The following is a 15806-nucleotide window of genomic DNA, read 5'->3' as shown; positions in this document are numbered from 1 at the left end:
CACTCAAGTTGGTAAAAAAAAAAAAAAAAAAAAAAAAATCAAGGAAAAGAGGAAATTCTAGCAGTCATACCCAAGTCTTCTTCCTTTTAGGCACAGATGTTGAACAATTCTTAACAAAGGAAGATACCCTCAAGAAGGAATTGATAACCATAGAAATAGCTTTCTTTATGTAAGTGCTACAAAGTTCAACAGCAGAGTCATCTTCCTCTTCCCCGGGGGAGCCGAACTTGATATATTTGCTCTAATTTTCCTGTAATCAAGATTAAGCCCTTTCTCTCGATGCCTTTCAAAGCTGCTCTTTATCTACCTTCTCCTTACTTAAAAAGACTTGTCATCTCCTATGCCCATTTGCCCCTTCCCTTGGTTACTTGACCCCCTTCCCTTACCACCATTTCCTGATCAGTCCTAATGTGTTCCTTTTTTCTCAGACAGGCTGGGCGGCCCCTCCACCATGTCTTCCCTTCCTTCTCTCCAGGGCTTGTTCTTTCTTTTCCCCTCCCCTCCCCCAGCATGGCTCCCAGCTTGGTTCCCTTCCCCCTTCTCTCCGTCCTGCACCCTCCCCTCCCCCGCCTGCTGCCTTGTGACACATCCTGGGCCCTCCCGGAGGCGGCAGCAACAGCAGCAGAAGCAGCGGCAGTAGCTCTGGCCACCACCTCCTTCCTAGCCGCAACCCAGTTCCACCTGCCACTGGCCCGGCTGCTACTGCAGTCATGGCTGCTGATGGGGTGGACGAACGGTCGCCTCTGCTGTCAGCCTCCCATTCGGGAAATGTCACTCCCACCGCCCCGCCGTACTTGCAAGAAAGCAGCCCCAGAGGTAAGGACAGTGCAGAGCTTTCTCCTTCTGGTAATGCCTGTTAGGATAAACGCCGGGGAGCTCTAGCGTGGAGGCGGAGGCAGCCTCTCACTTGGGCTGGGGGAGAAAGATGCTGAGTGTTGGCTGCCCAACCAGTGCTGACTGCCTGAGAGCTTCACTGTGGGGCTTTGGAACTGCTAATGCTGCTGCTAGCGGTGGTGGAGAGTGTGAGCTTCACCACTTCTTCCTTAGGGGTACAGGATGTGACAGGAATTTCCCAAGCTTCGTGTTGCTGTTTTCAAAGCAGCCCCTAAGTGTAGCTGGGCCGTGGTGCAGGTCCTCCACAGTCATTCATAAGTGCTTTCCGTGGCGGCGGAACCGTAGTTCAGCTCACCTTGGCATCTGTCCTTGAGAGGATTTCAGCCTGAAACATAGGCATTGCTTACACTCAACCCCCAGGGCCCTGTGCAATCAGGGAAGTGCCTGACCAGAGGGACAGAGTTAATCAATATCCCTAATTTGTCTGAAATCCCTGCCCTTTGGTACTGCTCCTGTAAGGAATATGTGTTGTAGCTTTAACTGTGAATGAAGATGAATTTTCTGGTAAAAGGGAAGGTGGGATATTTTATTCATATCTGGGCGAGGCTGAAATGAACTTCTAAAAAGTAACCCAAGTTAATACTATACATATGTTATTGTTTTTCTTCTCAATATGGAATAAAGAATGTGGCTGAATGGTGAGGTGAATAAAAGGGCATCTATTTACCAAAGGATTCAATTTATTTAAAGATCTTTGTTCTAAGCCTTTTGGATGGTTGCTAGAGTTGAAATAAGGTAGAGTAGGAAGTTAGAGGAAACGGAAGGCAAGGCTTGCAAAGATCATCAAGTACTGCACTTGCAAGTGTGGCTTGCTTGCATCTAGCTCTTTGGCTGAATGTGAATGAAATTTGGAAAACTCAGGGAAGCAAAAGTGAAAATGTGAGCAGATGATGTCTTGTAACAACTTTTCGTAAGTTCAAGCCTGACCTTGGAGAAACGATAGAGCAGGTTGAAATTGTCTGTTGTTTAATATTTCCATTTAACCTTTTATAAGTTGAAAATCAACTATTTGAGTCTTGGTCCACCCCTAAACAGAAGTAGGACAAAGGAAAACTATGTTTAGTTGGAAACAACTCAGTGTGATTGACAGCTGGAGAGGTAAGGGCAAAGTCCAACAGAAACCCACCAACAAAAAAACCCACAAGTCAAGTTTGTTGGTCAACAACTTATATCAGAGGATGCCACGTAGGAGGATTTCCTTCCAGCTTGATATTAATATTGTACTGTAACCCAATTTTTATTCATGAATTCCTTAATGAGTGTTTCAGCTTCATCAAGTTAGTCTTTTAAGACAAAATATGGGACAGTTTCTTAAGAGACTTAGTTGGACTTAAGTAACTAACCTAGAATTTGTTTTTGAGCTTTGTCTCAGAGTTGTGTTTTTTTGCTTTTAGTCAACTGGTGACTAACATTAAAAATGTGCTTGACATTCGTGTAAATGGACCTACAAAGACATTACTTTTCATAGATTTCTTTAACTTGATTAGATTCCTCTAACTACAGAGTGAGTGACACTTCTGGAACAGTAAGTGGAAAGAAGTAATTTCATTCTAAAGAACTTTGTTTTTTATTTATTTAGTTTTATTTTATGTATATGAATGTCTTGCCCTGCATGTAGGTAAGCGTACCATGTGTATACAATGCCCATGGAGGTCAGAAGAGGACGTTGGATCCCCTGGAACTGGAGTTACAGATGGTTGTTGACTGCCATGCAGATGCTGGGAACCAAACCCTGGTCCTCTGCAAGAGCATCCAGAGCTCTTAATGGCTGAGCCATCTCTCTAGTTCCCTCATCTTAAAGAATTGAACAATCAGAGAAACAGTGACTATGCAGAAAAGCTCATTCTGCTTTATAACAAAAACATTTTCTTTACTGATGAAGGAGATGGGTTAGATATTTAGAGATACTACTTTCATATTGAGATGATACCTATGAAGCAGGAAACATAAATGAGAAATAACGCCATTTTATTTATATCTTGACAGGATATCTTTTCCTGATTAATAACAACTAAGCATTTGAACAAATGCACTATTACCCAAGTTCTAGCCCTTGAGCACCAGTAGCATTCATTCATTCATTAATTCAGTAACTTATAGGGTATCACAATGTTTCAAGTACTACTCTGAATGAGTGAGATTGACCAAATCTTACCTTCATGGAGTTCATGTAGTAAGGAGAAAGAATTTGCAAACTCTTGACCTAATTTGTTCAGATTATCAGAAAATTTGTCACTCAACCAGACATTATTAATAGTTGAAAATAGTAAGATTCTTAGTTGGAATTCAAAGATTAGACATGGAACGTACATTTTGATAATGAACTTTAGTTTATGATGGCATTTATAGTTATTCAGACTTTGGATGTGTGGGGAGGAGTATATGTGTTTCTGTGCATGTGAGTGCACATATACATGTATGCACATGTGTTGGAGGTCACAGGTCAATGTCATGTGTCTCCCTCTATCATTGTTCACTTTATTTTTTGAGACCAGTTCTCTCTCTTGATGTGGAGCTCCTTAGTTTGGCAAGACTAGTTGACCAACAAACCTGGAGTATCCTGTCTCTGTCTTTCCAGCACTGGGTTTATGGGTACTTACTACCAAAGCCAGAGTTTTTACTTGGGTTATAGGGATACAAACTCAGGTCCTCATGGTTTCATGAGGACCTTACTAACTTTATTATCCCCCCATCCTGATTACTCAGAATTTCAGTAGATTAAAACCAAAACAAAACAACAACAATAAAACTAAGAGGTTTACCAACCAAAGATTTTTCTTCAGTCCATTGCTTTGGGTCATCTTTTCTTTTTTAAATGAAGATTTTTTTAAATTTTATGTGTATATGGGTATGCCTGAGTGTATGTATATGCATCACATGTGTGCCGGGAAAAAGAAGGTGTCGGACCCCTTGTCACTGGAATCAGGGGTGGTTGTGAGCCATCCAGTTGGAGATACTGGAAGTCAAATCTGGGTCCTCTGCAAGAGCAGTTTGTACTCTTAACTACTGGGCCATCTCTAGAGCCCCTTTCTGTGTCATCTTGTAAGGAACATAAATTTTAGTTCCAACCACCTTAAAAGAAATTGTCCATTTGGGGTTGAGAGTTATGGTGTGTTTATTTCTAGTAAGTTATTGATAATATAGTGAAGAGCATTTAGCATTGTGCATTAGGTTTTGTCCAAGAATAACATGTGGTCCTTGTACCTTCTCACCTGGTATTCTGAGTGCAATGCTAGTGGTCTCCATTGTCAATGCTGGATGGTCTCAAAGTAGGAAGTCATCACCTCTATTTTCACTGCATTGCTCCATGGTATAATTGCTAGCTTTTCTTTAGGCATACAATTAAAAGCAATGACGGCTTTAGGCTCATTTGAAAGGAAAGTAGTAAAAACCACCACAAATGAGTGTATTTTGGATAAATTAATTCCCTTATAAATCTACTAAAATTTAGGGAGGATATGGCAGAGTGATATGACCTTTATGTTTCTAAAATCTCTTCTGTGAAAATGTTTTGTGTTCAGGGTTGTCTGATTGTCATGTACAGTACTGATAATAGAGATATGATTATATACTTCAGTACAATTCAGAAAGGGAGAAGATAGTTTGCTACACAGACAGTTAAGTCTGCTAGGTTTATTTCATTCATTTATTTGGAAATAAGGACTGGAATCAAGCTCTGTAGTCAGAAGCAATAAACAAGTTGGGCTCATTTTCTCTTACAGTATAATGGAGGATAAATTGTACAGAGAAAAATAAAATGCAAAGAGGATGAGGACCACATTGAAACGACTAGTCTCTTGACCATGTATATTGTGATTTAGCCTGGTTAAGGGAGTGGCAACGCTTTCCTGAATCTTCCTTGAGTTCTAAAAGTTGAACATTAGTTACCTAGACAGAAAGTGTACTGGATAAACATTCTAGGCAAAGAAACTAGTGTAGAAAAACCTTTAGTGGAGTGGAATGGGGAATGTACATGGAGGAAAAGGGAGTCCAATGTGGCTAAGGTGGAAATAGGCATACAGGCATAGGGCATGTGCTATAAAAGGAGTTTAGAGAGGTAGGTGATGTGGGTATTTTCCATAGACTCTCTTTCTGCTCCAAAGAATATTGTTTTCAGACACTGAAACCCATCTTTTGTACAGTCTCTCCCATTTGATCTGGAATGACCTTGTGACATGATTGTGAGCTCTAGAATGAGGTAGGAAATGTGCTGAATGAGTTTGAAGGCTAAATCAGAAGAGGTTAAGAGGCTGTGCAGTTTTTGCTTTGGACTTATGTGAAGTATGTTATGGGAAAATTAACTTGAAAGAATTGGGCTATCTGGAGACAATCATGTTTAAAGGAACCTCAAACCAACCATGTAGACATGCTACATGGAAAAAAGGCATCTGACTGAACTTCAGACATGTGAATGAAGATGCCATCTTAGGTACTCAGCTCAGTTGGGCTTTCAGATGACACCAGCCCCAACTAGATTCTTACTGCAACTACATAAAAGCCTGTAGATGACAAACTACTCAGCTGATGCTCAAGAGCTCACAGAATTGTCTGGACACTAACATTAAATTGTTGTTTAGGTCACTAAGATTTTGAGTGATTTATTCTGCTGCACCAAATGACCCTACAACGAAAACGAGTTGATTCGTGGTATTATGGGCCATGTGAAGAAATTTTGCTTAAGCAAGAGAATGGTGTCAGATCTTTATTTTAAACCACTCTGTAGGATAATGGATGAATTACAGAACTGGTGAGTTAGAGTTGATGAGAATAACTTACTTGATGAACTGCTATAAGGATTCAGGCATATTTAATGAATTATGTTGGTAGCTTGGACTCAGGTGGCAGTGAGATGACAAGCTGAGGGACTAGGTTTATGAGGTAGATTGAAGCCAAATACTGTGGTGCATTTCTGCAATCCCAGCTATTTAGGATTGCAACTTTGTGGCCATCCTAGGTAATTTAACAAGATCCTTTCTCAAAATCAAACAAACAAACAACCCTAGAGATAAAGCTGAGTGGTAGTGGAAAATGTTTATCCTTAGCACTGGCAAACAAAAAAAACAAAACAAAACAAAAAGTAGATTGAATAGGACTTATTGACAGATGGGAGTGAGAGGATGGTAGTAGAATTCTCCTATACAACTGGATGGTGTGCTTACCTACACTAAGACAGAGAACACTACAAGAGGATCAAGTTTTGAAGAACATAGATCATGAGTTTATCTTTAAATGAGAGACTTTTCAGATGCTTTGAAATATCCAAAAAGAGATGTGGCAATTTGATCGAAGGGATGTACAGCCATATAACTAAGAAAAGAGGTTTGGTCTGAAAATATAAGTGTGTGCCAGTTGCATATTGTTGATCACTAAATACAAATTCAGAGCTTTCCAGGGCCCTGTGAGTATGCAAGAGGATTTGTCATGATAAAATGCATCTGTGTCAAAAAAAAAGCACGAAATTCAAATTGTTTGAGGAAATGTTTTCAGTGATGAAAAAAAATGAATCAACTCTAGATTTGAAAAATAAAATAATGTACTACTGTGTTTTTAAAGAAATACTGCTTGATTTAAGAGCATGGTTTTTAGTGATCCCATTAGCTCAAATGCCTGGAGAAATCTGAAGTTATAGATGGTGCTTTAGTTTAAACTGGATGTGAAATCTACATTAGACTAGATTTTATTGAAGTAGAGTCTTTAGATATATTGTGGCAGTCTTAAATTTCTCAATCTCCTTGCATCCTTGAAGAACCAACAATGATTGTGGGTTGATAAGAAGGAACAATAGAAACTCAGGGACCCGTTCCACATGTACAACCAATGGTTGTTTTACATTCTCATGGCAGGTTGTCGCGAAGAAGAAGATATATGCAGCATATTTGAGACTTCTTCAAGGACTTGGTAGGGTATACTCCTGTGATGCTAAGTAAACAGGGTCTTGCTCAATATGACAAACTTGATTTTAGGTAAGATAATCCATTTGTTCCATTTAAGGGATATTTTTCAAATAGATGCTTAAGTAAAAATTTGTTTCACTGAGGGTCACATCCTCATGAAGGATGAAGTATATCTGCTTCCAGCTTTCTGGTGGGATGCCAAACCTATTAGAATTCTTTTCCTTTATTCCTTAGGCACCAGGCTCCAGGATTCTTTTATTCTGTTTTATAATTCTCACATTTCATTCCTGCTCTACCCAGTATCTTTAAAACATTTATCAGTAAATGTTGTCTTTTATTCATTCAACCAGCCATCCTTTCAAATATTTGAGTGGCTATTATGCTATTCAGTTGCTGAAGAAGTTCCATTCCAGTGAGTTACACACTGTAAGCACTGTAATTTCATAAACGTAAGCAAGGAACAAAGATAGATTCTATTCAGATGGGAAGTGTTTCAGATGGTGATCAAGAAAGACATCTCAAAGATAACAATAACAATGACTGAAAAATGAGTGAGAATCAGATGTCTAAATTATAGAGCAAAGAAGCATTTAATAGAAAATTTAAATAGAAAATGCAACACCTGCTGTTTTAAAAGTTAAGGATACCATGGGTTAGAGCATGGGGATTTATGGGAAGGGTGGTAGAAGAAGTGACGGGTGTAAGCCAGAAGAGACAGGGAGCTTGGTAGGTCACCATCCAGAAAGGCGTTGACATACTAGGAGCCACACCCTTAAAACTGACTCTCCCTCCCACAGAGGGGTTCAGGACCCCCTTCTTACTTCATGCTAGAATGTTAAATGGCTTGCTCTTGTGCAAGTTTGGTGCAAGCAGCTGTGAGTTCATGTGTGCAGTGGTCTTGTAATGGCCAGAAGACAGTGTCAGTCTAGTTGTCCTCAACCTCTGGCTCTTAGGAATCTTTCTGCCTCCTCTTTCATAATGATCCCTAACTTTTGGGAAGGCGATGTGATATAGATGTTCCATTTGGTTCTAAGCATTCCCCTGACATTTATTCTCGGAACTTTGACCAGTTGTTAGTTTCTGCAGCAATCACCACCCACTGCACAAAGAAACCTCTCCATTGCATCTTATTTCATAAAAGGTATGGTCCTTATACTCTCTGGTAAGAAGACTATTGCACCAGGGTGATGTACATTTTGCTAGGATAAGTAAAAGACATATTCTTTTTCGGAAAAAAATTTACAGCAATTATAGGCATGAAGTGACATTTGCCTGAGGGAAAATAAACCCTACTATTGCTTATAAGCACAGGATATCAGCGACTCTCAACATGAAAGAAAAAACTTTGTAAACTTCTAATGTTAATGCAGTTCATGATTACGGTGAATAGTTGCAGATATTTTCTCAGTCAATGCAATAAATAACATTTATTAATTTATAGGTTGGTTGAAACAGTCCAGAACATTTTTCTAAAAATATGCATCACAGTACTGTTGGAAGAAAATTATTAGTACACCAAGAAGTAAACAACACAAAATCCACATAAAATGTTATTTGATGTGAAAAACATACCATGATGGTTAACCTTCATTGTCAAGTTTGTGAAGGCCATAGGAGAAGGATTCTCTTTCAAATGGGGAGCAAATCACTATATCAAAATATTTTTTCCTAAGACTGCACTTGTTACTCCATACCCCTATCATTTAGTCTTTTCTAGTCTTTTCTAGTTGAGATTTACTTTTTCTTTCCTACAAAAAGCAATTCTGGAACTTGTAGAGTTCCAAGTCTAGCCATGCATCAAAACTGTTTTCTTTCATGCAAGTCTTGGCTGTAAGGTCCACTCCCTAAGCAATGATGTTTCCAGTGTTTACCTTAGTACTTATCAGTGTGCATGACCCTATAATGAGACAAACAAGGAGATAAGATTTCTTCCTCTTTTGTCCCTTTTGCATATGATCTTCTACATCTCTATGTCTAGGCACTCAACACACATCCATCTTGTGAATGAATGATTGGCAGAGTGAGAAAACAGGATGGCTTCAGGTTGATACTGAAGTCTCTCAGGAAGTGAAAGTATTATATGGAGCTGGAGGAATGTGAAAGCAAAAGGCAGAGTGATCCAGGGGAGCATGTGGTCAGATCTCTTTCCTCATCAGAGATGTCCACAGGGCAGAAGGAGGAACTCCATAGCTGTCTCCCCTGCTGCCTGCAATAGAGACCTGCTATTTAATGACTTCATTGCTACATTTCTTTAGAAATGTCTGTATTTGGAAATGAAATTTATTCAATTCATTGACTAAAAATCGGATTTATTTACTAATATTTCCAGCACTTACTGTATGGGCCTATAAAATAAATATTGCTCCTAAGAGGCTCATCAGCTCTCACATATTATCTTGTTTTGCTAAGATTTAGTGTGGATGTTTCAAAATCCAAACTTATCAAACTATTATTTTTTTATTCTGAAATGTACTAATCCTCAAACTACTAAAATAGAGAAAAAAGTTAATATTGAAAAATGCAGGGGCTGGAGAGGTGGCTCAGAAGGTTAAGAACACTGGTTGTTCTTGCAGAAGACCTGGGTTCAAATCCCAGCATCCACATGGCAGCTAAGAACTGTCTGTAACTCCAATTCCAGGGGATCCGATGGTCTCTTCTGTCCTCTGCAGGTATTGCATGACACGGGTCCACTTACCTACATGCAGGCAATACACTCATACACATGAAATAAAAAGGAAGAAAAGAAAAATGCAGAGTATAAAACACTGTTTATACATTTATACTAACACCATCAAACATTAACATTATGCCATACTTTTTTTTAATATGTTTAAACAAATAAAATGTTACAAAACCAGTTGCACTATTTCCCTTTCCCATATGAGATTATTTCTTCGCTAATATTGTCTTTTGTCTAACATGTCTTTTAAAAAGATTGTGTTTAGGGGCTAGAGAGATGGCTCAAAGGTTAAGAGTACTGGCTGCTTCGCAGAAGGCCTAGGTTTGATTCCCAGCACCCAGATGGTTAACAACCATCTGTAACTCCAGTTCCAGGGAATCTAATGCCTTCTTCTGACTTCCACAGGCATTACATGACATGGGTACACTCACATACATGCAGGTAATATATTCATACACATAAAATAAAAATAAAATATATCATATAACTGTATTAATTCAACTGTGAACCTAGAAACTTACAGCCACTTGTGAAAGAGATGTACTCTTGCTCTGGAGTGTGTTACTGAATATGTTAAAGCTGTAATGAAATGCTTCTTCTAATCAAGTAGTTATTAAATTTTTTTTAAAAATTACTTCATGTTAAATAGTAAAGGTGATAAATATTACCAGTGATATCTACCTGATGACTTTATATCCGTACTCAGGTATTAAGGATCCGAGTGTAACCAACTGTGACTAGTAATAATCAGATACATAGAGATTAAAGACATATGTGCAAACATGTGTTAGTAGCATTAAAAATGTAGGAAACAGCATATTTTAAAATGAAATGGAGTTCTTCTTTAAAGGGTAAAAACTCATTGAGTTTTATGTCTTACAGGGTTTATACTGAGTTCAATATTGTATGACTGTATAAATTCAACTGCCACCTTTGAAAGAGATGTATCCTTGCTCTGAAATGTGTTACTGAATATATTAAAGCTGTAATATTAAAGCTGTTTCTTCCAATCATGTGGTTATTAAATTAAAAAAAATTAAACTTTAAAACAATAAATTAAAATATATAAAAGTTTGGGCTCAATGTAAGTAAGTATACCATTTGAATCCTTATATTTAGTTAATGTATATACCGAGGTCTGTACAATGGATTGTCTTACTTTCTCTTAGAAATTGCAGTTTGTGGTCACCATGAGATGTGATGACTGAGAAGGGTGACAGAAGAGGCTTGTTTACCTGCTTAGGCTACAAAAAGAGCTTCCCGACCCCCCCCCCCCCCCCGTGGAAACAGTTCTTTGTCTATACTACAAATGAGCATCTTTCTATTTTCCCTGAAATACATGTATTCTTAAAAGCAATATTGTAAATGTCGAACTGAGAATGGAGCCATGTAAATAAGCAAAGTGATTTCACACAAATCGATGCCAGAAAATTTGTAGAAACAAATGGAATAATTGAAAAAGTGAGATAAAAATGCATAATTTATAAACCATTACCACTTAGAAGCACAGGCAATGCTATGGGTACATGCGTTATTTGAGTCAGGTAATGCTTGCCTCATGAGAAACAAAATCAAAGCAGAAGCTGCTGTCATCTAGGAATCAGAAATTGGCAGTCACTAAGTATTTGTTACCAGTATCTCCAGTTATACAGCATTTCTTTGACACGGTCTGAATGTCAGAGACCCAAAGATTGGGCAAGACAGTAAATGTTTAGCTCATAGTGAAATTCTGTATTCATCACTGATTGTTAGATAAGAACTCCTGGTTTATTGGAACCTCATGGTCTACCTTGGACTCATGTAAACTCCTGGAAGCAGGACTGGTGATACTGGGATGTAGACTGATGTTGGTCCCAAGCTGATGTTGCAGCCATATATAAGGTATGGCCATTTTTCTAGAGCATTAATGGTAAGGCATTAATGGTAAAATACATTCCCATTAACGGGAAGGTATTAACGGTAAAATACATACAAGTGTCGCAATACTTAAAGAAATGCTGAGTCGTGCCTGGATTGACTGTTAGGTACATGGACATGTTGCAATACTTCAAGAAACGCTGAGTTGTGCCTGATGCACTGCGTCACGACCCTTTCTCTTCCTCCACCCCTGACCCTGGCAAACACTCTGCCATTGTGAGCTTTTTCTTCTTTTATAAAAATTCATTTTCTTTCAGTTATCATATAGAATAGATGTCATTATGACACACACATATGTAGACACATATAGAGTCATTATGCTTTATTATTTGTTCTTCCACTGCCTTCCCCACTCCCTTCTTCCCCAAATAGTCTCTTTTGCTTTAATGTCTTATTTTCCTCTCTTGTTCCCCCAACCCCTCCATTTAGAACTCTTCCTACCTTCTCATAGCCCCTTTTCAATAGCTATCTAAAGCACATGTATATGTATTCATATATATTATATATATTGAAATCAATATTCCACAAATGAAAGAAAGCATGTGGAATTTCTCTTTCTGAGTCTGACTTATTTCACTTAGCATAATCCCTAGTACCATCCATTTTCCTGCAAATGTCATAGTTTCATTTTTATTTATGGTTGCATGACTCCCATAGAACGCAAACACATTTGCTTATCCATTCTGTTTATGGACATCAAGGATGATTCCACAGCATGGCTATTGTGAGTAGTATAGCAATAAACATGGATGTGGAAATATCTGTATGGTTGTTAGTTGACCGAGGATCCTTCAGGTACACACTCAGGAGTGATATAGCTAGATCATATAGCATTTTGACTACATGATTCACATAGCTACATTGGCTGTACCAGTTAGCACTCTCACCAGCACTTAGCAAAGGTTTCTCTTTCTCCACATCCTTACTATCACTGGGGTGAGATGGAATCTCAAGCCAATTTAAATCTCATCTCCCTGATAGATAAGGATGTTGGACACTTTTTCAAATATTTATTAGCCATTTGTTTTCAAATATTTATTAGCCATTTATATTTCTTTTTAAGCACTATTCAACTCATTAGTGTATTTATTGATTGGGTGATTTAGGGAGAGGTGTTAATTTTTTTAGTTCTTTATAGATTCTAGATATTAATGCTCTATCAGAGATATAGGCAGAAAAGACTTTTCTCACATTCTATGAGTTGTCTTCACTTTGGTCATTGTTTCTTTTGTTTTAAAGAAGCTTTTTAATCTTATAGTCCCATTTCTCTATTCTTGGGATTATTTCCCATGCTATCAGAGTCCTTTTGATGAAGTCCTTTCTTAAGCCCATACCACGAAGTGTTTTGCCCACATTTTCTCTAGCAGTTAGAGAGTTTCAGCTATTATATTAAGCTATTCTATCCATTTTGACTTGGTTTTTATTCAGGATGAGAGGTATGTATCTAGTATTATCCTTTTGCATTGGTTTTCCTAGCAGTTTGTTGAAAAGACTGTCTTTTGCCTCTTTGGTTAAATTTATTTATCATTAAAAAATATATTGTGAGTGGGATTTTTTTCTCTGAATACTTTCTTGGCAAGTTAGTTGCTGGTTTATAGTACAACTATTGATTTTTGTATGCTCATTTTCTGTCCTACTACTTCATCAGGTATAAATGCTATAGTCTGTGCTTGCTAAATCCTCTGTCACGTTGTTATGAGGATATTTACATCAAAAGATCACTGTAATGTTAACACCTTACTACATTTTGAGAATGTGCACTCTGAGCTCTTGGAGCCCCAGGAACATCTCACTCTCCATGGCATCTGTGACAAGTGTACTAGTGAGTCCATGGATGTTAACTCCTTGACATTCTGTGTAGCATGTGGCTGGTGATTTCTTTTCACTTGCCTGTATTGAAGTCTTTGACATTTCTGACATCAAAGCTCATTGAGAGCCTTATCACACTTCAGTTGAGAAACTAAGTGCCCTGGAGCAGCAATCAAGCCTAAAATGAGTATGCTGAAGACAGATGCAGCCGTCACCGCCTCTTCATCTTCCAAGTCTTTCATAATAACTCTAATACCTGCCACTCTCCCAGAGGTTTGGTATTGCTTTCTGCTTAAGGTCCAGAGACTTATACTTTGTGTTCTTTATGGGCTAGTGAAACAAGCTGGCAGTTAAATGGTTGCCAAGAATGCTTACTTAAACTATGCTTTCAAGAACTAGGAAAATAACTCCCAAGTGGGTTCCCAGATGTATTAGAACTACTAAGACTGGATTCAATCTAAGACTCCATCTATCACTTGATGGCCAGGTTGAATCTGCTTGAAATGAGCACCAACCAAAAGTCAGTTTAATTGTTGTATTTTCTTTTTAAGTACACAGTAATTACTGACTTCAGGTCTCTTTGCAGAAGTTTTCAGGAAGATTCACAGAGTATATAATAAAGCAGTTGCTGTTGGATTTTTCCTCTAAAGCACCAGCCCTTCCAGGAAGATGCCTGGTTCTGTGAACCTGCTTTTGTTGGAAACTGGTTGAAAGATTGTGAGTCTATAGTAGCTACTGAAGTTGCATTACTGGCTAAAATATTTAGACTTTTCCCCATCATCTACAACCAAGCAAAATTTTTGCAGGCTATCCATCCATTTCAAGCCTAGGTTAATTTCAATTAGCTACTGCCAAAGGTCCATGTGGGTCAAAATATTTGAAAATGTACCATTTTACCTCCCTTTAAAAGAAACACACTCACTTTGTCTTTGAGGTTGAAGTGCTACTAGTTTGCTTGTTACTCTACAATCCCATAATCACCATTGACACCAGGCATCCCATCTGTGATGGAGAGCACTAATTGTCAGCTTGACGGAATCTGGAATCACCTGGGAGCCAGGTGTCTGGGCATGCCTGTGGTGAATTATCTTGCTTGTGTTAACTGAGTTAGAAAGACCCACTCATGATGGGGGGCACTATTACTGGATTATTCCCTGGACTATGTAAATGGAGGAAGGGAGCTGAGCTCCCTTGTATTCATCATACATCATCAGAGATGATGAGCACCCTCTGCTTCTTGATGTTAATGCTATGTGACCAGCTGCTTCAAGCCCCTGCTGCTTTGATGACTTTGCCATGGTGGGCTGTACCTTTGAGCTTTTCTCTCTTAAATTGCTTTTGTTAGTGTGTTTTATCACAGCAACAGGAAAAGAAACTAAAACACCATCTCAGTGTAGCCATCTTATATAATGTTTGCTAGCATTAGAGAGCAACCGCAGAAGGATACCTAGTTTCCCATAAGTGATGCATTTCTGGATGTCATAATGAAAAGAGCATTCTCTGAGCCATCCCGGGGATGGTGAGGAATGGGCAGTTAGGTTACGTATGAGAAATCCCCTCTAACATTCTCAATTCTCTCCATATGGGATTGCTCACTCTGAATCATGGTAGGAATATTTTGGCATCTCAGCTTCATTAAGTGTTAAGACCAAGGCCTAGTAGCCAAAAGAAAAAAAAATAGCCTTCTAGAACCACTATGAGCTTTATAAAAAGGAGCAAATCCAGAAAATATGTCTCAATTCAGCATTATGTTCCATCTTTTTTGGTTCCCTTAGGATCTACTAAAAATATTTTTCCAGGTTGGGAATGATACATATTACCCCAAACCTTACATTTCTCTTAATGCATAAGCTGGTTCTGTCTTGGATTTGGATTTTTCTATTCTTTTAGATCAAGTTGATATTTTGCCCTCATCCTAGATCTTGAGGCAATAAGGAGTTTTGATGGGAGATCTTAACAAAAGTGGCTTATAAGGCCACTTCCTCAAGTGAGGTCATCATAAATGGAAGGCTGGTCTTCATAGACACAGAGGGAAAACTATTTTCTACTTGTAAGGGAGTCTGAGATTGACTCAGGGGTATAAGATTCACAGCTCTGTTTGGGTATAAACACATGGCTCTATTCCAAGTTTTGAAGTTCTACTCCTTTGTAATCAATGTCTTTCCCGGCTTTCTGTGATAGACTCAGTAAAACTACATATTAACCTGACATCATAATTTACAGTCACCACAATTAAGTTTTGTTTTTGATTTCTAATAAGCTCATTCATTTCTTACTTACCAATACATGATAACTTTAAGGCGGTCACAGTTCTTTGCTTCTCTGGCTTGAGCTGAGAGTTTAAAGACCCGAAGTCCCTCCTTATTTTCTTTATAGACCCAGAACATTCATGTGAATCTTTTCATGTCACAGTCTATATAATTATTATTACTGTCACAAAGATCAGGTGAAGCAGCTGCAGGCATCACACTTAACCCAAGGGTTAATCTGATTCATTAGAATGACATTATGCATTGTAGATTAATGTCCTTCTGTTTCCTACTGATAAGGGGCTCAGCATGCTGGTCAAATTCAAGCTCACCCACTTTTCTTATTCCATTCTCCTGTTTCCT

The 15806-nt window shown here is 38.4% G+C and overlaps 1 protein-coding gene across 2 annotated transcripts in view; it reads left to right on the top strand.

Moving 5' to 3' along the window:
- Window positions 1-568: 568 nt before the first annotated feature.
- Pip4p2 (phosphatidylinositol-4,5-bisphosphate 4-phosphatase 2) overlaps window positions 569-15806 on the top strand; it is a 63860-nt gene continuing 48622 nt past the window's right edge. For both annotated transcript variants that reach the window (XM_008827622.3, XM_008827621.3), the window contains exon 1: window positions 569-816. In XM_008827622.3, the coding sequence (XP_008825844.1) occupies window positions 711-816 (106 nt within the window). In that variant the 5' untranslated portion in view covers window positions 569-710. The remainder of the gene's footprint in view (window positions 817-15806) is intronic.

This window comes from Nannospalax galili, unplaced genomic scaffold (assembly GCF_000622305.1).
Source record: "Nannospalax galili isolate Female #2095 unplaced genomic scaffold, S.galili_v1.0 scaffold872, whole genome shotgun sequence".
NCBI lineage: Eukaryota > Metazoa > Chordata > Mammalia > Rodentia > Spalacidae > Nannospalax > Nannospalax galili.
The sequence above is the reverse complement of the archived record's forward strand: the minus strand, read 5'-3'. Positions and strand labels throughout refer to the sequence as shown.